Below are 21,445 nucleotides of genomic sequence, written 5' to 3'. Positions count from 1 at the left end.
GAGAGGTTCTGCCATTGGATGGCTGGCAGAACCCCTATCTATTGAATGACTCTCATTGGTAGAAAGGTGTTACTTTCTACCAGTCATATGCCTTTTGCTATGAATGTGGACCACCCTGTGGTGGTCACCTGAATGTGTGCCTTAGTGCATGTTGCACTAAGGTGGGAGGTGAACCGAATGTGTAGCCCCGCTACAGAGCAGCTGCCGGGCCACAGCTCCAACTTGAACAGGGTATTCGTCGAGGAGCCAGCACTTCGCTTGGCGGAAATATTGAGCGACGGAGTGGCGCGACAAGTGCAGCCCCCTAGCTCCTGCATGGAATGCCAGGCACACATCAAACCTGTCCATCAGAGTCACTAGAATGCCCCCCGCGCGGCTTGGGTCCGCAACGATCAAAGCCTTGACATGCTCCATGCTCGTGCTCTCGGCGGAGAGAAAGCGATTGAACGCCTTTATGGCCGTCGCGCGCACGCTTGGTGTTTGCAGGCTTCAAGTCGTTCAGGCTCATTGTTCTTGGTCGGAGAGGCGGTAAATATGCGAGTGATACGTGCCACACCTCTCGCTTGTACATATCTGGGCGTCGGCTCCGACCAGATATGTTGGAATCGCTCAGCTTCCGACTGCAACGTACAATCGTGTTTTTATTGGATAAAATATAATCGGTAACGTGCTTTGATTCGCCAATAACTATAGAGATGGTTTTGATTTGCCAAAACGAATTAAAGAACAGTCTCATTGGCTAATATGCACATACTAAAATGAAGTTTGGTCGGAGAGACGTTGTTATTCATCCATATACATTCAACAATGAGTGAAACTCAACTATCCGACCAGTATTTGTACCAGAGCTCGCTCAAGAGCGATCCGGAGATCAAGGTATCTTCTGGCAAGTGTTCATACAAATCGATTTTATTTTCAACTTCATGCTCGTTAATTAACCGATTCAATTCGATTCCTTACTAGTCATATACTGAGAATTATGGTACGACAGTCCACAAACTCGTCCTCGTAGGTGGAGCCGACAATGAGTGCAGCGCAGTGATACAAAGCGTTGCGGCTTTTTCGGAACCAGGGGCGTTTGACAGTCCTCGCCATCCACGCTGCGACCTGCAGCACTAGCGGAGACCTGGCCGCAGCATTTGCATAGTGTCGAGCGAACCCAATGCAGACCCGTACGAAGTGGACGAGATGGTGCAATCCCGCCACAAGCAGCTTAAGAACATGCTTCTCCATGCGCAAGATTTGCATTGCGCACGAAGAGGCACGCAGTTTGAAGGGTCAACTAGCGTTATCACTACGATTCTGAAGCATTGCTTTCATGAAAAAAAACATTCCCGCACCGATGCCTAGTTAACACGGCAGCACGGCTTACTGCTTCTTCTCCAGGATGATGTTAAGCTGGTTGTAGAGTGACTCCTCCTTCTTCTTGTCGATCGAGTCCTGCATGCGCTCCAGTGTCACAAACATCTTCGCCTTGGTGGCATCGTCGAAGCGGTCCAGGTGGTCGAAGCACTGCAACAACGGATACGCTGACATTTGGTTCACCTTGCCGATCTTCACAAAGGCCTGCACCATCACGTCGAGACCCTCGTCGGTCGCCAGCGAGAAATCACGGATCTGCGATAGGCAACGCGACAGTGTGCGGCCGTGGCTGGACTGCGTCGGGTTAAAGCTCGGGTTTGCCAGCAACTTGAGAATCTGGTTGCCCACGTCGCTCGAGTCCAGGCTGCTCACGATACTGATGTACTTCGTCAGCATGTCAGGCGTCTTGCGCCACTCCTCGAAAATCTCCTCCTGAACCTTCGCGCGATCCGCACAGCTTTCATCTTCCAACACGAGGCGGAAGCCAACAGTCTGATCCGTGACGAAAGTGGATTTCTTCAGCAGGTCAAGCGCCAGCTTGTGCGGTGCCACCGAAGGCGCAACCTTAGGAGTCGTAGTGAGCACAGGACTCTTTCCACCAGCCACAATAAGCAGCAGCAAGTGGCGCTTGAGCGCACGCTCCTGGAACTGCTCAACGTGCGGGCCGGGATGAGCAGCCTCGCATAACTTGGTGTATGCCGCCTCGATCTTTGTAGAGTACTTAGTCCATACAGACTGCAGTAGCGCGGTCGTTGCCTCCTTTATCGCAGCGTAGTGGTGGCTCAAATCATCGCGGCTCGGAATCGTCTTGGCCTCCACCAATGTCAGGGCACGCGCAGAAGGAGTAAGCTCATCCGAGAACAGGATGGAGCCGTGCAGCTCCACAAACTCAGGCGAAATCTCCACCTGCTTGTTGCCCTTCAACAGCCCCTCAATGACCTTCGCCTTTTCCGTATCGGCCACACTGCGGTAGGCCTGGTACTTGTTGACCGCGTCCGGGTCCGACAGTGCTTGCTTCGTGAGCCGCGCAATGGACGGGTTCGTCTGCCTCGACTTACCAAAGAACGACCAGCCGCGAGCAAAGGACAGGAAATCCGGTTCCTCCGTCACATCCGAGATCACCAGCTTGGCTTCCTTCGTCTTCACGAGGAACACACCATTCTTCATCGAGTTGCCGTCCTTCACAAGTGACCAATCGATCGGAATCTCCCACGGACCATTGTTGCCTTCAGGCTTGTCCTCAAAGCCCGTCTGCGAGATCTCTACGACGTACTCCTTCGACGAAGCCTTGTACTCCGCAGAGTACGTCACCTCAGGGTGACCCGGGCGGTTAAGCCACGTCTTGGCCAGGTTTTGCAGGTTCTGTCCAGAGCATTCCTCCATGCACTTGATCCACTCCATGCTCGTTGCATTGCCGAACGCGTACTTCGTGTGGTACTTATCAAGGGCCTTATGGAAGGCAGCCTCGCCTAGGAGCAGCTCCACCATGCGAACAAACTCAGGGGCCTTCGAGTAGGTCACAACCGACACAAGCTCCTGCGTTTGGTTGAAACCCTGCGGCTCGACAGACAAAGACGTCGCAGACTTGTCCTGCGCGAGAGGTCCGATGGCAGGAGTGAACATGTACAGCACTTCGCTCAGACGACTGTAATCTTCACCGAAAATGGTGGCGGCACGCTTGCGCTCCATGTGCACCGTGACAGCCTCGTTCAGCCAGATCTCGAACGGGGACTGTCCAGTGACCTGGCTGCCGTTGATGTTGTGGTAGTACTCGTGAACCTTCACGTGCTCCATGTACTCGTACGACTTGTCGTCCATGCGGCAGCTGGGGCACAGGCAAGAGCTTACGATGGTGGTGTTTCCGACGTTCTCCATACCACCGTAGTACGAGTTCTCCATCGCGATCTCGCGGTACACAGCACCCGTGTACTTATATCCGGTCTTCTTCCATACCTTGAGGAGCTCCTTCAACTCGGCACGAACAGCAGCCAGTCGTGCAGCATCAGGAGCGTTCAGCGGGGTCTTCACGTACTCTTCATTCGGCCCGAGACACAGCTCGCCTTCCTTGGCCTTGAGCGCCTCACGCTCTTCCAGCAGCTCGTACATGCGCTTGCGCTCGTCATGGTGCTCACAAGCCTCCGGGCCCAGACTCACCATCACCCACAGTACGGAGTCGTGCAGCATCTTGACAGCAGCCTTGGCATCAGCCGACTCGAAGTACCCCGGGAACGCCAGAATCTCTAGCAACGTCGTGTCGCCGTCCGGGAACTCCAGCGTGCGACGGAACGTCTCGTACGTGCCCACACCCAAGAAGAACAGATATGGCGCCATGTTCACCTTGTGGTTGTAGTACTTGAGGACGTGACGAGACGAGTCCTCCCCGCCCAGTACTTCCGACGCAGGGTGGAACACAGGAACACCAGTCTCCGTGTGGTATCCAGGCGCTAGATCTCCGTTCGTGATGACGTTAGTGTAGTTTTTGCCAGCCACAATCGTAGTAGTGTAGTAGGCCTTGGCGTCCATCGTGTCAACGCACGGCACAATACGCTGGAATCCGTGCTGCTGGCATTGCGTGATGATGGTCTTGGGGGCGCCCTCGGGCGTGTAGTCGAAGTACAGTCCCTCCAGAATGTTCTCCGTCGGAGTAGCCACTGACACCGTACGCAGCACAAACTCCTCTCCAGCCTGCACGGGTTTGGCGAACTTGACGACCAGGAAATGGTCCTCCTTGTCCACCTCGTACGCCAGCGCGCGGGGCTCCGCGAAGCTCTGCACGTGGGTCACAAAGTCCTTCCCATCACCCAACAGCGTGAACTTGTCAAACTGCTCCACAGACAGAATCTCTAGCTCCTTCGCGTTGAGCTTGAGCTGCGAGAGCGCGTCCTTGCCCGTGTGCTTGAGCGTCGTCTGCAGCGTCACCTTCACCTTTTCCTCCGTGATGTCGAAAACCATGTCAAAGTGCAGCGGCTTCGTCTTCAAAGGCTGAAAATCCTGGCGCGTGAAGCGATACCTCTTCCTGGCCTCTTCCAGCTTCTCTTCGGCGGTTGCAGCGTCCTCCTCCGGGTTCTCTTCCCCAGTTTGAGTAGCAAACCCCATGGCTCCCATCCGTCCGCAGCCATTGTCACGCCAAAACTCTAAACGTGACAGTGAATTATTGCCCGCAGAATTGCCGCTGCACCAGCTTGACGCTAACACTGAGAGACCACGCGTATTCCCCTTGGACCTGGAAATGCACTCAAACCCAAGTGAGACGGTGAGTTTAGCGCTTTAACCGGCGCGAACGGGCGTGATAATGGCAAACCTCGTGACTCTCAGTGATGCAGAGGCGCTAGAAGCCTTCAGGCCACTGGATCCGATGGAGAACCGCGACTGGGGGCGCAGCAATGAGCGCCCAGAGGACCGTGACGTCCGCAGCAGCATTGCCATGATGATCAAACCTTCGACGTATAAATTAGCCAATGAGAAGGCCTCTCGGTGGTCGAAGTATGTCAGTTGCGCCATGTGTCTCTTCGTGCGCAACATGCACTTGCTTGGGCTCCGATAGACTCATGGCGCGTTCCAGCTTGTAATTCCTCTTCTTCCAGTTTACCATGTCTCTCAGTCGGAAAAACAGCCAATTGGGGGCCACTGGCAGATCTGCGGCCGACTCGGGGGGCTCGCCCTACCTCCACCAGCTACGTCGACAGCTCTCGAGCCTCGGCTCTTCGCAGATATCGAGACGTCGATCGGCTCAGCCGCCAGGTCCTGCAGCGGAGAAAAGTGCAGCCGTCATCTCAGCTGTTCAGCTCGCGTTGCTGGAGCCTCTGGCTGCTGGTCACCTTGAAGTGAGCGACGTGAGCTGTGCGCGACTGCAGTACAGACTGCTCGGCACCAAGCGCTACTGGTACCGGTCGGTGAAGCAGGAGAAACAGGGCAAGATCCGCTGGGAGGTGAAGATTTATCACATTTGCTGTCGGAAATCCATGCTCGATGCTCTGCTCAAGTGCACGTGGCACTCGATGCCGCGACTTGCCAGCGAAGACGTCGCTGTCACGTCCTTAGGCTTGTTCGACACGGAGAGAGCGGCGATGACGGCGCTCGAGGCTGCTGTCAAGGCGCGTGATGTCACGAATCCCTTTACAGGGTTGAGTACGAAAAGAAGCGAGCTGCCCGTGGAACTGGTCAAGTATTTTCAAGTAGTGGTCGTGTCGGACAAGTTCCAGAGGAAGTCGCAGAACGAGCGACTTGAAATGATCTACACACTTCTGTTGAACGCAGTGCTAGCCCCTGCCAACGCGCAAGAAGATCATGAGAAGACGACTGTTTTCCAGCAGACACAGACGCTGTGGCGCACAACAAAATCTCGACTTCAGGGTTTCTCGACAGTTGGGGAAAATGTGGTCGCTCTCGAGGTGTGGAAGTCCTTGGACTGCCACTTGATAATTTCTGCGAAGACGTCAGCGCAGTGGAGAGCTGGTCGGAGCAGGCAGCAGATGGAACGGTCTTTCACGGAGCGCTTTGGTCTAAGTCATCTAGCTAACGATCGAGCGTTTAACGTGAACCGGGGAGTGCTCCCAGTATCGCGCGGGCTCGCTGAGTTGGTGTCACTGAACCAGGAGGACTTCAATTCTAAGCACAAGTCAGAGTCGGTTCCACACTTTTACCACGGACTCCCCGATGAAGTGAAGCGCATGATTGCAGAGGAGCAAGCCAGAATGGGTCAAGGCCGAGCAGAGTCCCTCGCTTTCCAGAAGCTCAGTAAGAACACTGAGGGCACCTTTGTGAAAAAGTATCTCAAACGGCGACGCGAGTATTTGCAAGTGGCCATCAAACTCCAGCTGTTGTATCGAAGCAACATGCACAGCAAGACGTTGAGGCGGTGTTTTCGGCGCCACCTCGGGGCTCTTGCACTTCAGCGACTATTTCGCGGGCACCAGCGTCGAAAGTACGCAAAGGCGTATTTCCGCGTCATCACGTGTGCTGTGTTGATAATCCAATCCGTCTATCGATCGTACAAGTCTAGGCATAAGACTAAGGTGATGCGTATTCGCTACCATCGAGCAACACTCAATCTCCAGCGAGTGTATCGAGGCTTCGTCGGAAGAAAACACGTTCGGCGAATTCGTCGACTGCAGGCCAACGCGATCATGGTTGAAAAACTCGTGCGAGGGTTCATGGGGCGCTGTCGTGCCCAGCGCATTTTCCTTGCCAAACATAAGCAACAAGTTGTGAGTCCTGCCTGTTTACTCATCCAGCGACTATGGCGAGGACATCGCGAGCGCAGGTTTGCTACTGCTAAACGCCAAGCACGAGATAGGGTACGCGTGCATCTCCCAGCTGCGCTACGAATCGAGACGTTGATCCGAGGCTACTTAGCTCGAAGGCTAGTGAAAAAGTTTCGTGTCGCCATCAGAGCCGCGAAAGTCATTCAGAAGTGCTGGCGCTCTCATCAATACTTTACGAAGTGGATGGAGCTCATGGAACTGCGACGCAAGGATCGAATGGCATCCCAGATTGGGTCGATTGCTCGAGGCATTCTTGCACGGAAGTTTATAGAGCGCGAGAAGCGAAAACGATACTTCCGTAGCGTCTTGGAGCCCTCCGCCGCGAGAATTCAGCGAGTATTTCGTGGCTACATCGTTCGAAAGCGCCTGGAAGGCATGCGCGACCAAATCGAAGCTGCTATCACGCTGCAACAAATGTGGCGATCCCGATCCATGGTCAAAACAATTCGTGAGAAGCTGCGCGGCTTTCGGGTCTTGCTTCGGAACTCCGCTGCCGGGAAAATTCGACGCTGCTACCTGTGCTATCGAGCTCGCCAAGAATTTAACTTCCGGCGTCTTACACAACAAGCTTGCTATGGTAAAGCTGCTCTTGCTGTGCAAGCTGCTTGGAGGAGTCACTGCAGTCGGGAACAGCTGAAGCAATTCCGCTTCTGCTCGCTGATTGAGCGGAGGGCTTCTTCGCTCACTCAGTCTAAAGAAGATCGTGAACTGATCGAGTTCGATATTTTCGATGCCCGTGCCGATCTCAAGCGTGTGATGAAGTACAAGGCGAAAACACTGCGGCGGGTCAAGGAGGTGAAGGAGATGCGGATCGAGTGGGAACGACGACAACCGGTAGTTGAAAAAGAGCTGAGCCAGCTTACAGAAGAAGACATGGACCGAGGCTGGGGCGAAGCCTTTGAAACTGAGAAACACATCCTGCATTACAGTCTCGAGTTGAGTGTGGAAGACATCCTTTCCAAGAAGCAGCAGGTACGAGAGTACGAAGAGGAAATCGAGGATTTGCGTATCGAGCTGGAAGACCTGGAGCGCGACATGGAGGAATGTATCATGAACGAGACCATGGAGCTTGAGTTATATCGAGACATGGAGCTTCAGCGAGCAGGTGCAATGTTTGCTGAGGAGAAGGCGCGGAGAGTTAGTTTGCAGCGTATTCGATGGGGAACTAGGAACGTGCGCAAGCACGTGATTTTGCGTGAGCGCCAGGACCTCCAGATCGTGGAAAAGGAGACGCTCGCCAAGCGCCAAGTTGAAGAGCTAGGGGTGTTGGCATTTGAGAAGAAGCAGTTCGTGAAGCACAAGCTTGAGCAAGCGATTGAAGACGCTGCACTGTCACGAGCCAAGCAAAACGAGGTCATGATGGAGATGAAGCGTGATTCAAATGTTCTTCACGGCTTCAATGAGGCTGTACAGCGCATGCAGACGATCACACAAGAATATTCGTTTCAATACCGTCTCCCGAAGACAGATCTGCGAGAAGATGTCGAATCTGCGATGTGCTCGGGCTGCGGTCGGATCACTTGTGACTGTCACCTAAAGAACAACGAGTCTGCCGATGAAGGCGGAGCCCCTGAAGGAGCCACAAAGAAGCTGGATGGAAACAGTGCAATGATCAACGCACGGAGCCGAAACAGGTTGGCCAAACGTTGGCGATACCAAGATTGATTTGTGACAACTCAACATTCGACCTGAAGATGTCGTCACGGTATTTTCACGGGTCGGTTAATCGTCTGACCAGTCCGAAGCTTCCGACATGCTCAAAGAGTCCTCGCGGTTCCGTAGCCCAATCATTTGCTACAAACACCCAGACACAAAGGAATCGTCAGATCAGTTCATCCCGAGCGAGATACTGACAAGTTGTCCAGGTGAACTAAGTCTATGAACAAAACACGCACCGATTCAAAATCTGCCACAGGATTTTTGGCTTCTTGCGTCTTTGGGGGCGGTGGTGGCTGCTTTGGCGGGGCAGAAGTTTGACCATCTTCCTCTTGTTTCTTCTTGATGTTCCGGATCTGGGCCAGGAAATCGTCGCCGTCGTTGGACTTGTCGTCGTCAGAGATGTGGCCACGGCCATCATCACTACCATCGTCTGACATTGCAAGCGTTGGCAGCCTGTTATGTTGCTGACCGTCGTCAGACGGCGGTGGTGGCGGCGGCGGCTGGACTGGAGCTGTCACCTCCTTGGCAGTCAGCACCGTCACAGGTTTCGCGGTAGCCTTTTCTCGCTCGCGCCTCTGCTCCATTTGGTCCTGCTTCCCGCTGATAGCAGCCTGCCGCCGCAACATTCGTTGCTGCATTTCTTCGGCAATCGTCAGCGGTTTGCTAGCGGTGTCCCCCGCCTTCGCAACAGGGTCGGCCTTCTTTTCTTCACTCGAGTCAATCTGCCATTTCGTTAGACAACCAATAGTTAGTGCATCAACAGCGTAGATGAGCACGTGACCTATATCGAGTAAGAGTGTACCTTTCGGAGCTTGATTTTGGGGTTCCGAATCTGGTCCAGGAAGCTGACGACAGTAGGCTCGTTATCCTTTTCTTCCGGGGCTGGCGGGGCAGGTGGGACGTCCTACAGAGCATAAGTAGCGGAAACAATACGCCGGTCGTATGAGAACCTTTATAGCATGACGTGCAGCCGATCATTGAAACTGTACCTCTTGCGGTGGTGGCGGCGGCGGAGCGTCTTCGTCCTCACCATCAGCGATCGGTGGTGGAGGTGGGGGTGGAGCCGAGTCATCCTCCTCGTCTCCTTGCGGAGGCGGAGGCGGCGGCGGAGGTGGTGCGCCATCATCGATCTTTGTGAAGTCCACAGTAGGCGCAGGCGGAGGTGGTGGGGGGGCACCGTCCACCGGGCCAACCTGGAAGTTTTGATCTGATGGCTCTTGCGCCGCAGGTCCCTCCGCAAAGCTCGCCACGGTGGGCAAGTCAGGCAACGCCTTGTCCTGAAACATGGATGGCGCGATCGACGTGTTGCCTTCCTGCGCGTACTTGTAGTCGGCAATGTTCTCGAGCGGCAGGTTCGTAGGCAGCTTCGCCGACATGTCCGGCATGATGCCCATCGTCGGATGGAATTCATAATTGAGTCCGTGCACTGTCGGCTAAAAACCCAACCACAACAATAAATTCTATCAGTACGGCACCCATCCCTCGCCACAACCAATTGCCACCTCACCAGTTCATCTCCGTACTCAATTGTCCGGGGTGCCTTGGCCAGTTCCTTGCGTTTCTCCTCCTCTTCCTCATAGTCTGTGCCCAGCAAATTGTCCCACGACGTGTACTGCGCCACCACCAAAACCTCATCAGCCTCATCCCACCCACCCACTTCAACCTCCCTACCTTCTGGTACGGGTTCTCCCCGGAGTTGAACAGCAGGACACTGCCCACCGACGGGATGTACTCTGGCAGTCGTCCGAGTCCCTCCTTCTCCATGTCCGCTTCTGGCTGCTGCGTCTGCTGATACTCGTTCACCTTCTCGAAGAGCTCCACCACCTCCGCCATGTGCTGCCCGCGCTGGGCCGGGGGCATTGGCTCTGCCGGCAGGAAGTGCGTGTCGTCGTCCGCGTCCGGGACCAGCGGGGGCGCGTCCGCGTACGGTTTGTCGTGGAACAGCGTCTTAGACAGCGGCAGCGTGTTGGGCGCCGGGTACTTGGACGTGGAGAAGACCGTCGTGGGCTTGTTGCTGGCGCGCCGAGCCGTGAGTGCGTTCACCTTGGCTTGGCACACCTGGATGCGCGCGTCTACGGCGGCCACGCGCTCCTTCTCCTGCGAGACTTTGTGCACCAAGCGGTTAAACACATCCCCCACCACGGCGTCCAGCTGGGACAGCGCCTTGAGCACGTCCTTGGCCACGAACTGCGGCTGCAGGTCGCCGTACACGCGGTCCACCGCGTACACCTGCGACGTCTGCATTGTTGCTACAATTTCAGATGTGAAGTGAAGTTTTGGGGATGGATTGCATAATAGAGACAGTGGTTGTGAGACTTTATAGGGTACGGTGTAAACAAAACTGCGAAAATTGATACGTGGACAAAAGGTGGACGATTGCAGACAGTGGGTAGTTGTCCGCGTGAACAGTTTGGAGTCTATCAGTATCTCCCATTGTTGGCGTTGCCCGCCTTAATGCTGAAGTCTAGACACAGAGGAACGTGATCCGACAGGAACTGGCAGTTGGGCAGCGCCGTCTTCGAGTACGCCTTGAGCACTTCGGGCGAGTGCACCTTGAGCCCAGCGAACGACGTCAGTGTCTCCGGTGTATACCATACGTAGTCCACCACGCCCGTCCAGTGGCCTGGCACAAACAGAGAACACAGTGTTAGACTTGCTGGCTCACTTCGCGTAGGTGCGTGCGCCCGTTCTTACCTGTGTAGTTCGTGTACTCCGGCTCGGCACCGAAGACGGATGCATAAGCACTGGCAAAGCCGATGTTGTGCTCCAAGTCTAGCGACGCGTAGATATTCGCGATTTGCGGTGGCGGGCACTGAATGTCCGGGTGGTCGAGCGGGACGTGGTTGCGCGTCATAAAATCGTACACTGCGCTGGTAGGCTCGCTATTGAAGTCTCCACAAAGTATCGTGGGCAAGTTCCGACTTAGAGTCACCCGCTCAAGCTGTCAGAACGCATGCATACAACGGAAAATGAGTCACACACGCCTGAATTTTCACCCCTCACGTTGGCTCGAACGTACCTGCTTCGTGAGCATATTTGTCTGCCACATCTTGACGTCCGGAAACTTGGGATTGGGGAAAATATGCACATTCGCGATGCAGAGCAACGGCCCGGACTGCGACTTCCGTGCAACAACATCGTTATTAGCGGGAACCACCTCTAGCACCGCGATCTGCGCCACATTGTCGCGCTGGAGCCGCTGTCGCATCTTGTTGAGCGTAGATACGAACATTTCGCGGGCAGCCATCGAAGGTCCGTGGTAGTCCAGATCGTACTCGGTTTGCACCTGCTCCAGGAAATCATTCGCTAAATCATTGAAATCGACTGGGTACCGTTCCTTGAGAATGAACCGGTTACGTTTGTAGAACAACGCACAGCCGTCCACCTTGCCTTCAAGTCCCATCGATTCGCGCGATTTCTTCAAATACCAGCCTTCATAGCCCCATTCGTCCATCATCCGGGCAAAGAAATTCTTGTAGTGGTCGCCCTGAACTTCCTGAAGGCAGATAATATCGGCGTTGTACGATTGCAGCTCGCGCCTGAGCAATTCCCTCCGGAACGACCAGCTAAGAGCCCAGATCGGGCAGTACGGATACATCTGCCGCGTCGCGTAGATTTCGGCCAAAACATTGTACGTGAGCACGCGGAAGACGCCGATTTGCCGCAGCCGCGGTGTTAACCGTTCTTCATTCACATTCGCCAGCATCTGCCGCCTTGGGGGCATGGGCGGGACTTTGGGCGAACCACACGCATCAGTTCAGCACACAGGAGTGAATTAGCCTAGCAGAGCAATAAAGTACACACTTACACGGCAGCACGATCCCAGTGTCGACTGTCTTGGTCAGCACGCCGCCGCCAACGCGCTTGGTGGCCTTGCACTCCACTCGAATCACGTGACCCACGTCCTCGGCAGTTGGCGTGTAGGACCGACTGTAAGACAAGAGCGGCAGGCGCGTGAGAAACTCCGTCTCGACCAAAAGGGGTCAACGACATGGTTCCATCTAGCTAGGGCCCTACTTTGCTTCCTGCACCTTGAGCCACGACTCCTTCGGCAGCGGACAGAACGTCTCCATGTTGTGCAACTGCGATTTCCACGAGAAGTTGTCGCCATCCCGCGTCTGAGCCTCCAAAAGTGCATGTACGTCGTGCAGCTGCTTGTGCTTGTGCCAGGCCAAGCGGAAGCAGTCCGGACTGCAAAAGCACGAGTGCTCCCGCGTGATGCCCAGTCTGCAGCACTGCACACACTCGATCTTGGCCATGAGCAGTAGTACGTTGCCAGCGCCGTCGCTCGTGTGGCGAGTGCACTCGCTGTTCGCGCAAGCGCGGCGCATGGAAGACCTGAACCAGTGGAACTTCATGTCCACGTCCTTGTCGTCAATGTCACCGTCTCCGGAGCGGAAGAAGGCGTGCGTCATCATGGTGCAGCCCTCCACGGGCTGGTCCACCCGCAGCGAGATCTTCCCCTCTCCGTGCACGGGGGACCCTTTGGGCGGCGACAGCGAGTGCGGCTGGCCTCGCACCGACGAGGGCGACGGCGACATGGGGTGGCCCTTGTTCATCAAGTGAGCGGGGAACGGTTCTACACTATAAAAGGCAACAAAAGATAGAGTGTATTGCCCGTAGAGCGTCAGACGCGTTGGGCAGTCTCTAAACACGCGTGCGACAGCCACGTTGGCTGCTCCCGCTTCTCGGGAGACACGAAAGACACGCATATGTGCATGGTGGACGGTAGAACGCACCGTTACACAGCGCGTAGGTGCCCTGGGGGCTAGCCACGGCTCGGTAGGTCGGTGTGGAGTCGCGTGTCTGGCTGAATCTCGGAGCAGAGCGAGGCTACGACCACCGGAGAAGCGCGAGCAGCAGACGGAGACAATAATCCACGTGCGCAATTGGTGAGAGGAGGCGAAGGGGGCTTGGAGGACGCGTGGAGGGCGACGACGAGGCCGGCAATGAGCCTGCGTGGCGAACTCTCGGAGCTTTGTGGCGAGAGTCGTTTTGGCTGGGGAGCCCTTCTGTCATACAAACGCCAAGTCAAGTTGGGAATCACGGCGCGGATTGGACGAAAAGTGGATACGAAGCGGATGTGCGCCACACCAGAAACCACTTCAACGTGAGTGTAGCCACCTTGGCTGTTGCCGACAACCAAAGCGATGTCAGACCTGCACGCCCGAGACCTCAGAGATGGCGGCTGATGAAGGGAAGGGCAACGAAAAATCTCCTCAGTGCATTCGCTTAGTGTCCGCGGGGACCGCTGGGTCAGCCAAGACAATGAAAATGATGAAGAAGGTAGGACTGGACTGGGAGGAGGGAGCGCGAGCGAGTCGAAAGAGGACTCCGGCAGCGCACGTACGAGTAGCTCTACGACCCCTGTATTGCTGGTTTCGGTGAACCGGACGAAGGCGACAATTTCGTCGACCAGCTCGTCGATGGAGGCGTTGGTCTTCGACGGCGAGGTGGCGAGGATTGACGCCGACGAGAAGCTTACCATCGCGAGAACGAGTGCGACTCCGACTCCAGCGAGGACGAACGCTGACTTCGTTCGACGACGATTTCATGACGGCTATCGAGCTCGACGATGTAGAAAATGCTCCTCGGTAACAATTCACTGTCGCCGAATCTGATACCAGTCAATCAAGTTGAGAAAGCTCCACATGGCCGAGCGCTATGCAAAGTCCTTGTCCATAGCAACGCACGCAGTCACATGGCCCCATGTCATGGGGCCTAATAAGACTTGCAGTGGCCAAGTGCTTTGCTGCAAGGCAGATGTCCGGGCCGTCCGGTGCACGTCCGGAACTCAAAATCGGGTTTTTAATCCCATACAAACTCCAAGTGACTTGTTGCCACCCACCAATCCAAAAGTCAGATTCCTTTCGTCGCCTTCCTGCGCAAACCGCCCGACGTCGACCATGGTGGTGCAGCGCCGCCCAATGGACGTGGAGGCCGAAGTGCCCACGGCCGTGTACGCGCTTGACCTGCAGCGCGTGAGCCAGCTGCTGCGCATCCCCGAGACGGAGCTGCTCTCGGGCTTCCAGGCGGATCCCACGCGCTCCGAGATCCAGGGCGTCATCGTGGACGCCGGCGAGGACGTCCCGTTCGAGACCGTCGGTCACGACGCCGTGCACGCTCCATCGCCCCAAGTGGCGCTGGACGTTGAGGAGCGACCGCGTCCTTCCGCTCGCCCCAGCGCTTTGCCCCCGTTGCCTCCCGGGCGTCCTACCGCCGTGCGCTCCCCCGCGCCATTAGCGGTGACACCCACGTCTCGACGTCCTGCCGTGCGCCAAGTGTTGCTCACTGCGGCCGTGAGACCCAGCGGTCTGGATGAGAACCAGCGGCCCAAGTGCCTCATCCAGTTAGGACAGCAGACCATCATCAGCCACATCCTCACGCAGCTCTACGCGGCCGGTGTGGAGCGCGTCGTCGTGTCGGTGGCTGCAGCTGGAGGACAGATCATGGCGGCCGTCAAGCAGACGCCTTTCTACACCAAGATGCAGATCGAGTTCTTGGACTTGGGGCGCCGCAATGACGACGGACACGCCCGCTCCATCTTGGCCGCGAGGAGCATGTTCCCGGGGCCGGAGCCGTTCCTGATCCACACGGCGGATCACATCTTCGACAAGTCCATGGTGTCCAAGCTGTCGGCGTATCAGCTGGGAGACGCGGTGGCATGTGTGCTGGTGGAGACGGACATTGCCGAACTGACGGGACTGCCGCCCACCACCGTCAAGGTCAGGATCAATGAGGACAACCAGCACGTGACGCATATTGGTCGTGAATTGGACGTTTACGATGGTATTGAGGCTGGTCTGTTCCTGAGCTCGCCGGACATTTTCGACGCGTTGGAAGCGCTTGCTGCAGAAAAGAGCTACTTTTCGCTTGCCGAAGCACTCGACAGCTTTACGTCTAAGTTTTCGGATGGCTCGAAGCGGTCGGCAGCTTCGACTTCAAGCCGACTGACGTACCTCCCGACGGCTGGAGAGACGTGGTTCAGTATTGAAACGGAGGAACAACTGGCGTACACGCAGGACACGGATGGCACAGCCAAGTTGTCTCCTTGGACGGTTTTCTTGGCCTCTACACCTGTCGGAGATCCGTCACTTACCAAGAACGTTGTGATTGGAGTGTCGGCGCCCGACCCGGATTTGTCACTTCGAGTTGCAGGCAACACCGACGGATCCAAGCTCTTCCAGGGGTTCGTTGTGGGCGTAGGCAACGCAGATTACCTCGAGGATGAAGATGATGAAGTTGACGTGAACGTGGAGGGCCTCACCCCTAGCGGTGCCTATGATTCGGAGTCTCGACCACTGCTGTCGTACAGCGCGCGCTCGAAAGGACTGTGGTCAAACCGCTCTGCAAGGTCTCCGTTCTCTGCTCGTTCGTTTATGGATAGTAAGGGCTCAGCGTTTGAGAATGACGAGTTGTCTCCGTTCGTGCTATCGTTTCCCATGGACGACGAGACTTCCAAGACGGTCGAGGAGGTGAACTCAAACCACCACGCGTACCTGATTGAGATGACCCCGGGCGATCCGTCTGGTGTTTTACCTCCTGGCTCGGGGATGTCCGAATATTTGTTGGCTGTGCCTGGCAGACACGAACAGACTTTCGAAGAGGACGAGGCATCTATCACGACAAGCTTGGTGACTCCGCGGGCAACACTGACACCGCTGCACAAAGCTACGATTTTGCCGTCGGATATCACACAAATTTCGCTCAATACGCGGGGGTTCGACGAAAACCTCGAGGTGACTGTCGTGGTGAAACGCAAGGCACCGATCATCGGCTACATGCTGCTGCTGTCGTCTCTGTTCACGCTCGCGTCTGTGGGCGTTGCACTGGATGAGATGGACGATGTCGTAACACCGGTCATTCGCATTTTCTGGCGAAACATGGCCACGTCGATGGCCACGTTTCCTTTTGCTATGATGATTCTTTTCCGGGGCGGCGATGATCCACATGGCCCCTCCTGGAAGGAGCTGCTTCCTTCCATCGTAGTGGCTGGCATGGCGTACGCGTTCTATCTGGGTTCGTTCGTCGCGGCGCTGTCATACACATCGGTTGGGCATGCAACGCTATTTAATAACGCACACTCGATGCTGCTCGTGTTCTGGAAGGTGGCGCAGCGGCAGCCGGTGGCTCCGTTCGAGGCTTTGGGCGCTGCAATCGGCGTTGTAGGTGGCGGTATCACCACAATGGACACGACGAAGGGAGGCCCCAATATCGTGTCACCTACCGCAGCAGGAGACCTCATGGCACTAGCTGGCGCCGCAGGTGGAGCGGTCTACTTCTCGCTGGCCAAGAAAGTGCGTCCACATATGCACCTGCTGGTCTTCCTCTGTGGTCTCACGGCTACGTCGGCTATTACACTGCTCCTGTATATGCTTGCGGCTGGTGAAGAGCTCAGCTTATCTACAGACCCATACAATGGCGTGTTCGGGTGGTTGACCCCGTCCGTTCACCGGCTGCTGGTCGTGCTCTACCTCGTCTTCATCAGCGATGGTATCGGCACCATGGGCTACATTGGTGTGATGAAATACTTCGACCCAATCGTCGTGTCTGTGGTTTGCCTAATGGAGCCCATCGTAGCTACGGGGCAGGGCATTGTCATGGGTGTGGATGCCATGCCCGGCCTGTTCACTTTCGTGGGGGCTACTCTAGTCATTGGTGGCACGTTCCTCGTGATTTACTCGCAGAGTCGCAAGACAGAAAAGATCGACGCAACCGAAGCTGTATTAGCGTCGGACGCCACTCCTCGTGCAGTGTACAGCACCCGCTCACGTAAGCGAACCCCGCGGTACGGCAGCACACCTCACTAGAGGAGCTGACTGCAGTCTCCACAGAATCTGGCGTTGAATAATAGACAATGTGTGTGTTTCAAATTCATGCGCTTGCTTGCTCGCTCCTTACCTCCTCTGTGATGCTAGCTAGGATCACCAATTAGCATGCCTTGGTGCTGTCAACGAGCTGCACGACTACTTTGCCCATGGCGTGCCCCGCTTCTAAGTATTCCATGGCCATGTCAGCCTTCTCAAACGGGAATACTTTGTCGATCACGGGGGTGATCACGCGCTGTTCCGCGAGCTGGCGCACCTCATCCATAACAGCGCCATCGGCCACGATGAACAAATACTCGTACGTGATCTGAGCTTGGCGCGCACGACGAGTCACCGAGCTGCTAAGGCAGTCCAGGATAGCCCCCAAGAAATAGGAGACGCTAACGCCTTGATGATCTCCGCTAGTCGTGAACGATTTCCACGTCGGTGTCTCTGCGATTGACACGACAGAACCACCGCGCGTGATGCACTCAAAGCATTGCTTGGCCTGCAAAAAAACAAGGAAGTTTCGTCTTTGAGTAAATCCACGCAGCAACGAAATCGTAGGAGTCGCGTACCTCTCCAGTGCAATCCAGAGCAAAGTCATATTCAGCCAGCTCACGTTCAAAGCGCTCATGCCCGTAGTCGACCACCTCATCGGCGCCGAGCAATCGCATCCGCTCCACCTTTTTGGTGCTAGCGGTCGTCGCAACCGTTTGTGCCTTCAGAACGATGCATTCAGGTTTCAGCATCTCAATACCAAATTTTCAAACAATTGACGAAGCCTTGCCTTGAAAACAGCCTTAGCAATCTGAATAGCGACAGACCCAACGCCACCAGCACCGCCAGTGACCAACACCTTCTTGTTCTCGGCTAGTTGACCCAGTCGAAAGCTCCGCAGTGCCGTCTGCGCCACCAGTGGCAATGCCGCTGCCTCCACGTGACTGCAAACAGCAGTACACAATAAGTAAGTGGTTTGGCCCCGACCCCAAGGCAAAGCCGTCTTACGTCAAATTGGCCGGCTTCTTGCTGATATAGTCCGCCCGCACGACGATAAAGCTGCAGCACTGTCATTAGTCCATAAAATCTACAATAGCTGCTCGCAATCATCTAGCAGCACGTACTCCGCCAGCGCTCCATTGCTGTCGTGCGGCAGCATGCCGAACACCTCATCTCCCACTGCGAAGCTGTCCACCTCGTCCCCGCAATTGACGACGACACCGGAGAAATCGTATCCGACAATGTGCGGCCTGCCACATTATTCACAGTCAGCAAATTGTCGCCTTTTTGGCTCGAAAAAAAAACACGTGCCAGGTCTCTTGCAGCAGCATCTTCAGTACGCCCTGGCGCCGCTTGTAGTCGATCTGCAGAGCACCAACACCAGTGAGCAACTTCTTCTTCTCCATACGCGAGAACTGTGAACATACAGGGTTGAGCGCGGCTGCGTGCACTTTGACCAGGACGTCCCTTGGGCCACGCAGCTCGGCGTCGGGCTGGTCACCCGTTTGAAGGACAGTGGGGCCTCCGTATCTGCGGGTTGAATCTAGTTAGAGTGTGTAGTAGGGCGGGAGGGGCTACAAGGGAGGACGGACGCACTTGGTGTAGAACCACGAGCGCATCACTTGTTGTTGTTGTTGTGGCAGATTGGCTTTTGAGCTTTTGTGTCTCCAGATTTGGGATACATGGATGAATGCTGGTAATATCCATACCGGTACGTGGAAGTTTACGGACGCCCATAAACTTGTTGCACAGAAAAGAGAAGCAAGAGATCAAAAAAAGTCTAGCTAATCTCAGTGTCTAATTTGCCATCTAGCTGCACGAACTCATAACACTTGCAAGACGAAGTGATTGTGCAAAAGAAATACAACGGGTGGCTGCAAGAAGCAGCGGCAGCGAATCGCGCTGCTGAAGCTGAGGAACATCTACAGTAGTGTAGCGTTTAACAGCCAAATGCGATGGAAGCTGCTGCAATTGACCCTGCGTGCTGCGTAACGGTGCGTTCTACCGCCCAACAGCACGCCTGCGCGTCTTTTGTGTTTTCCGAGCAGCGGGGGCGGTCAACATGGCTGTCGCACCCGTGTTCGAGGTACGCTCTGCCGGCAATGCACTCTACCTTTTTGTTGTCTTCTGTAACTCGTGTGGCGAGTGCACTCGCTGTTCGCGCAGGTGTCGCGCATGGAGGACCTGAGCCAGTGGAACCGCATGCCTCATCAATGTCACCGGGCTGGTCTACCCGTAGCGATATCTTGATATATGTCACTTTCTGCGCCATCTGCGCTCGAGCAGGCCACACCACTCGCCCGCGTCGCCTGACTAAAAACAAGCACGGCCTGGACCAAGACCCGCCGTTACCTGTAGCGCCAATGCACGACGCAGTATTAGAGACGGACGATTGCTTCCTTCTTACACTAGTAGCGAGTCTCATTAAATTTTGTACCGCTACAACAACCGTTGATCCTAGCGATCACAGGGCACGGCGTCGCTGCAAGAAGAAAGTGCGATATAAGTGTCGTATCTGCCCCACGGTTGGCCAGATGTGAAAAATTTGCACTATACGATGGCTGGGATAGCAGAGTTCGATCCGTCAAGTCGTGCGAGAAAAATAAGCAGCATGGCGCAAGAATGACTGCTTGTTCAAGACACCAAACCAAAAAAAAATCGACGTAAATGGATACATCGAAAGTATAGGAAGTTGTCGTGGTATTGAGCTCAGCTTAAACAGAAATATGGCGCAAGCAATACGAGCGTCGTTCCAGTTTTGTTGTTATCGAATCTGTAGACAATCCATAGCTCTCATCGAGCCTTATTGGAACCCCTCTGTACTAGTTGTCTTTCGGTACTAGCTAGAAGTGCATGTATCCGACACTGATAGTGGAGATGTAGATACCTTTCCTTAAGTATTTCCTCGGTCAGAAATTGGTGCACACGAAATTCTTACCACGTAGCTAGGCTACCCAAGACGATCCAATCTCTTGAGTAGCTACTTTCCGTCGCAGCTTGGCCAGCGGGATACCCCAGTCTTTCTCTTCCCAAGGAGCGCTGGTCGGGATAACGAAGTCAACCGGCACGTTGCGATGACCATGCAACTGCTCGAACATTGCTAGCAAAGGTTCGACGCGCTGTTCCCACTTGACAACGGGAATCTGAAGCCCAAACTCGATCGCTTCCAACTCATCGATTGATCGAGCAGCCTGGTCAAAATAGGAACCGCGGCCCCGAATATTATTCACAGCATACCCAACTTTCAGTCCGTGGACCTCTTCTGGCCAAGCTGCATCTGATGGCACGACAAATGATGCTGGCACCCGTAAATGTCCATGAACGCGGTAGAACACCTTCAGCGCTGGCAGAATACGCTCGCTCCACTCCACCTCGAAAACATCCCACACAAAACTTATAGCGTCTAGCTGTGATCTGTCTCGAGAAACTTGTGTCCGGTAAGTGCCATGACTACGAATACCGCCAACAACAGTTCCTAGCTTTAAGCCCCACGATTGCTTCGGCCACCTATCATTTGATGGTACCACGAAGCCTTTCGGAACTCGGCAATGGCTGTTTTCCCGATGAAATACTTCCAGTGATGGTAGAATACGCTCACTCCACTCCACCTCGGAAAAGTCCCACACGAAATCAATATTTTCCAATTCGCGCATGTCTCGAGTCACCTGTTTGGCAAAGTCGCCTCGACAGCGTATGTTCGTAACCTTTTTTCCTAGAAGTTGCCCCCACAAATGGTCGGGCCACTCAGGGTCGCCCTTAGGAATGATAAAATCATCAGGCACCTCCGTGTGTCCATTAAGCTCGTAGAACCGACGAAGCGCTGGAAGGACAAAGTGGTCCCATCTGTATCGTAACGTGTCCCACGCGAACGACATTTCGTCCAGCTCCTTCTGCTGCTTCAGGTTCATCTTCCCTCTTCTCCACTGCTTCCTCAGCCACTGGGCGTGTTGGCCCAGGGGATACCCCCACGCCGCTTCCGGCCACGCTTCATCTTGGTCGGGAACACAGAATTTAACTGGAACCATCAGGTGCTTCTTGAGCTGGAGGAATGTGTGGAATGCAGGCCTCGCCGCCTGCTGCCACGCCACGGGATTGCGCACCGCGAGCGTCGTCCAGGAGCCACTGTCTTGTACTCGGGATGAGGAGGAGAATCGGGACGTCTGCAACTGATACGACTGATACTGCAAGCAAGCGTTGGTGACTGCCAAGCTAGAGGCTTGAGGGGCCAAAACACCGGCGACACGGATCGCCCCCACGGATAGCAGGCGCCTCCGAGCCGCCGACACCAGTCTCAGCATCGCCGAAATGTGTGATGAGGAGCGAGATAGACTTTTGGCCAATCACAACGCGCTT

At 55.2% G+C, this 21,445-nt stretch overlaps 8 protein-coding genes across 8 annotated transcripts; 2 read left to right on the top strand and 6 right to left on the bottom strand.

Annotated features, from left to right (window-relative positions):
- Positions 1 to 1,368: 1,368 nt before the first annotated feature.
- On the bottom strand, positions 1,369 to 4,788 carry KRP23_7014 (Aminopeptidase N; the record flags this gene model as incomplete). The annotated part of the gene is made up of 2 exons (XM_067892276.1): positions 1,369 to 4,585; positions 4,664 to 4,788. 2 exons carry the CDS (start codon positions 4,786 to 4,788, stop codon positions 1,369 to 1,371), a joined length of 3,342 nt encoding a protein of 1,113 aa, XP_067744171.1.
- Positions 4,789 to 4,952: 164 nt separating this feature from the next.
- KRP23_7013 (Abnormal spindle-like microcephaly-associated protein-like protein) lies at positions 4,953 to 8,291 on the top strand (the record flags this gene model as incomplete). Its single annotated transcript, XM_067892273.1, has 1 exon — positions 4,953 to 8,291. One exon carries the CDS (start codon positions 4,953 to 4,955, stop codon positions 8,289 to 8,291), a length of 3,339 nt encoding a protein of 1,112 aa, XP_067744170.1.
- Positions 8,292 to 8,348: 57 nt separating this feature from the next.
- KRP23_7012 (WAS protein family-like protein) lies at positions 8,349 to 10,529 on the bottom strand (the record flags this gene model as incomplete). Its single annotated transcript, XM_067892272.1, has 6 exons — positions 8,349 to 8,420; positions 8,522 to 9,007; positions 9,088 to 9,189; positions 9,275 to 9,718; positions 9,793 to 9,897; positions 9,957 to 10,529. 6 exons carry the CDS (start codon positions 10,527 to 10,529, stop codon positions 8,349 to 8,351), a joined length of 1,782 nt encoding a protein of 593 aa, XP_067744169.1.
- Positions 10,530 to 10,705: 176 nt separating this feature from the next.
- Positions 10,706 to 12,826, bottom strand: KRP23_7011 (Carbon catabolite repressor protein 4-like protein 1; the record flags this gene model as incomplete). The annotated part of the gene is made up of 5 exons (XM_067892271.1): positions 10,706 to 10,908; positions 10,980 to 11,226; positions 11,305 to 12,017; positions 12,094 to 12,215; positions 12,303 to 12,826. The coding sequence occupies 5 exons, from the start codon at positions 12,824 to 12,826 to the stop codon at positions 10,706 to 10,708; spliced, it is 1,809 nt and encodes a 602-aa protein (XP_067744168.1).
- Positions 12,827 to 12,864: 38 nt separating this feature from the next.
- Positions 12,865 to 13,773, bottom strand: KRP23_7010 (uncharacterized protein; the record flags this gene model as incomplete). The annotated part of the gene is made up of 3 exons (XM_067892270.1): positions 12,865 to 12,869; positions 13,025 to 13,118; positions 13,636 to 13,773. 3 exons carry the CDS (start codon positions 13,771 to 13,773, stop codon positions 12,865 to 12,867), a joined length of 237 nt encoding a protein of 78 aa, XP_067744167.1.
- Positions 13,774 to 14,191: 418 nt separating this feature from the next.
- Positions 14,192 to 17,095, top strand: KRP23_7009 (Bifunctional IPC transferase and DIPP synthase; the record flags this gene model as incomplete). The annotated part of the gene is made up of 1 exon (XM_067892269.1): positions 14,192 to 17,095. One exon carries the CDS (start codon positions 14,192 to 14,194, stop codon positions 17,093 to 17,095), a length of 2,904 nt encoding a protein of 967 aa, XP_067744166.1.
- A 121-nt stretch (positions 17,096 to 17,216) lies between these two features.
- On the bottom strand, positions 17,217 to 18,711 carry KRP23_7008 (Reticulon-4-interacting protein 1, mitochondrial; the record flags this gene model as incomplete). Its single annotated transcript, XM_067892268.1, has 8 exons — positions 17,217 to 17,600; positions 17,671 to 17,814; positions 17,883 to 18,036; positions 18,101 to 18,151; positions 18,217 to 18,342; positions 18,404 to 18,456; positions 18,520 to 18,622; positions 18,689 to 18,711. The coding sequence occupies 8 exons, from the start codon at positions 18,709 to 18,711 to the stop codon at positions 17,217 to 17,219; spliced, it is 1,038 nt and encodes a 345-aa protein (XP_067744165.1).
- Positions 18,712 to 20,037: 1,326 nt separating this feature from the next.
- Positions 20,038 to 21,390, bottom strand: KRP23_7007 (uncharacterized protein; the record flags this gene model as incomplete). The annotated part of the gene is made up of 1 exon (XM_067892267.1): positions 20,038 to 21,390. One exon carries the CDS (start codon positions 21,388 to 21,390, stop codon positions 20,038 to 20,040), a length of 1,353 nt encoding a protein of 450 aa, XP_067744164.1.
- Positions 21,391 to 21,445: the final 55 nt, after the last annotated feature.

The sequence above is a fragment of the Phytophthora ramorum genome, assembly GCF_020800215.1.
Source record: "Phytophthora ramorum isolate Pr-102 chromosome Unknown Phyram_PR-102_s0006, whole genome shotgun sequence".
NCBI classification, from domain to species: domain Eukaryota; phylum Oomycota; class Peronosporomycetes; order Peronosporales; family Peronosporaceae; genus Phytophthora; species Phytophthora ramorum.
This window is presented reverse-complemented; position numbering and strand designations above follow the sequence as displayed.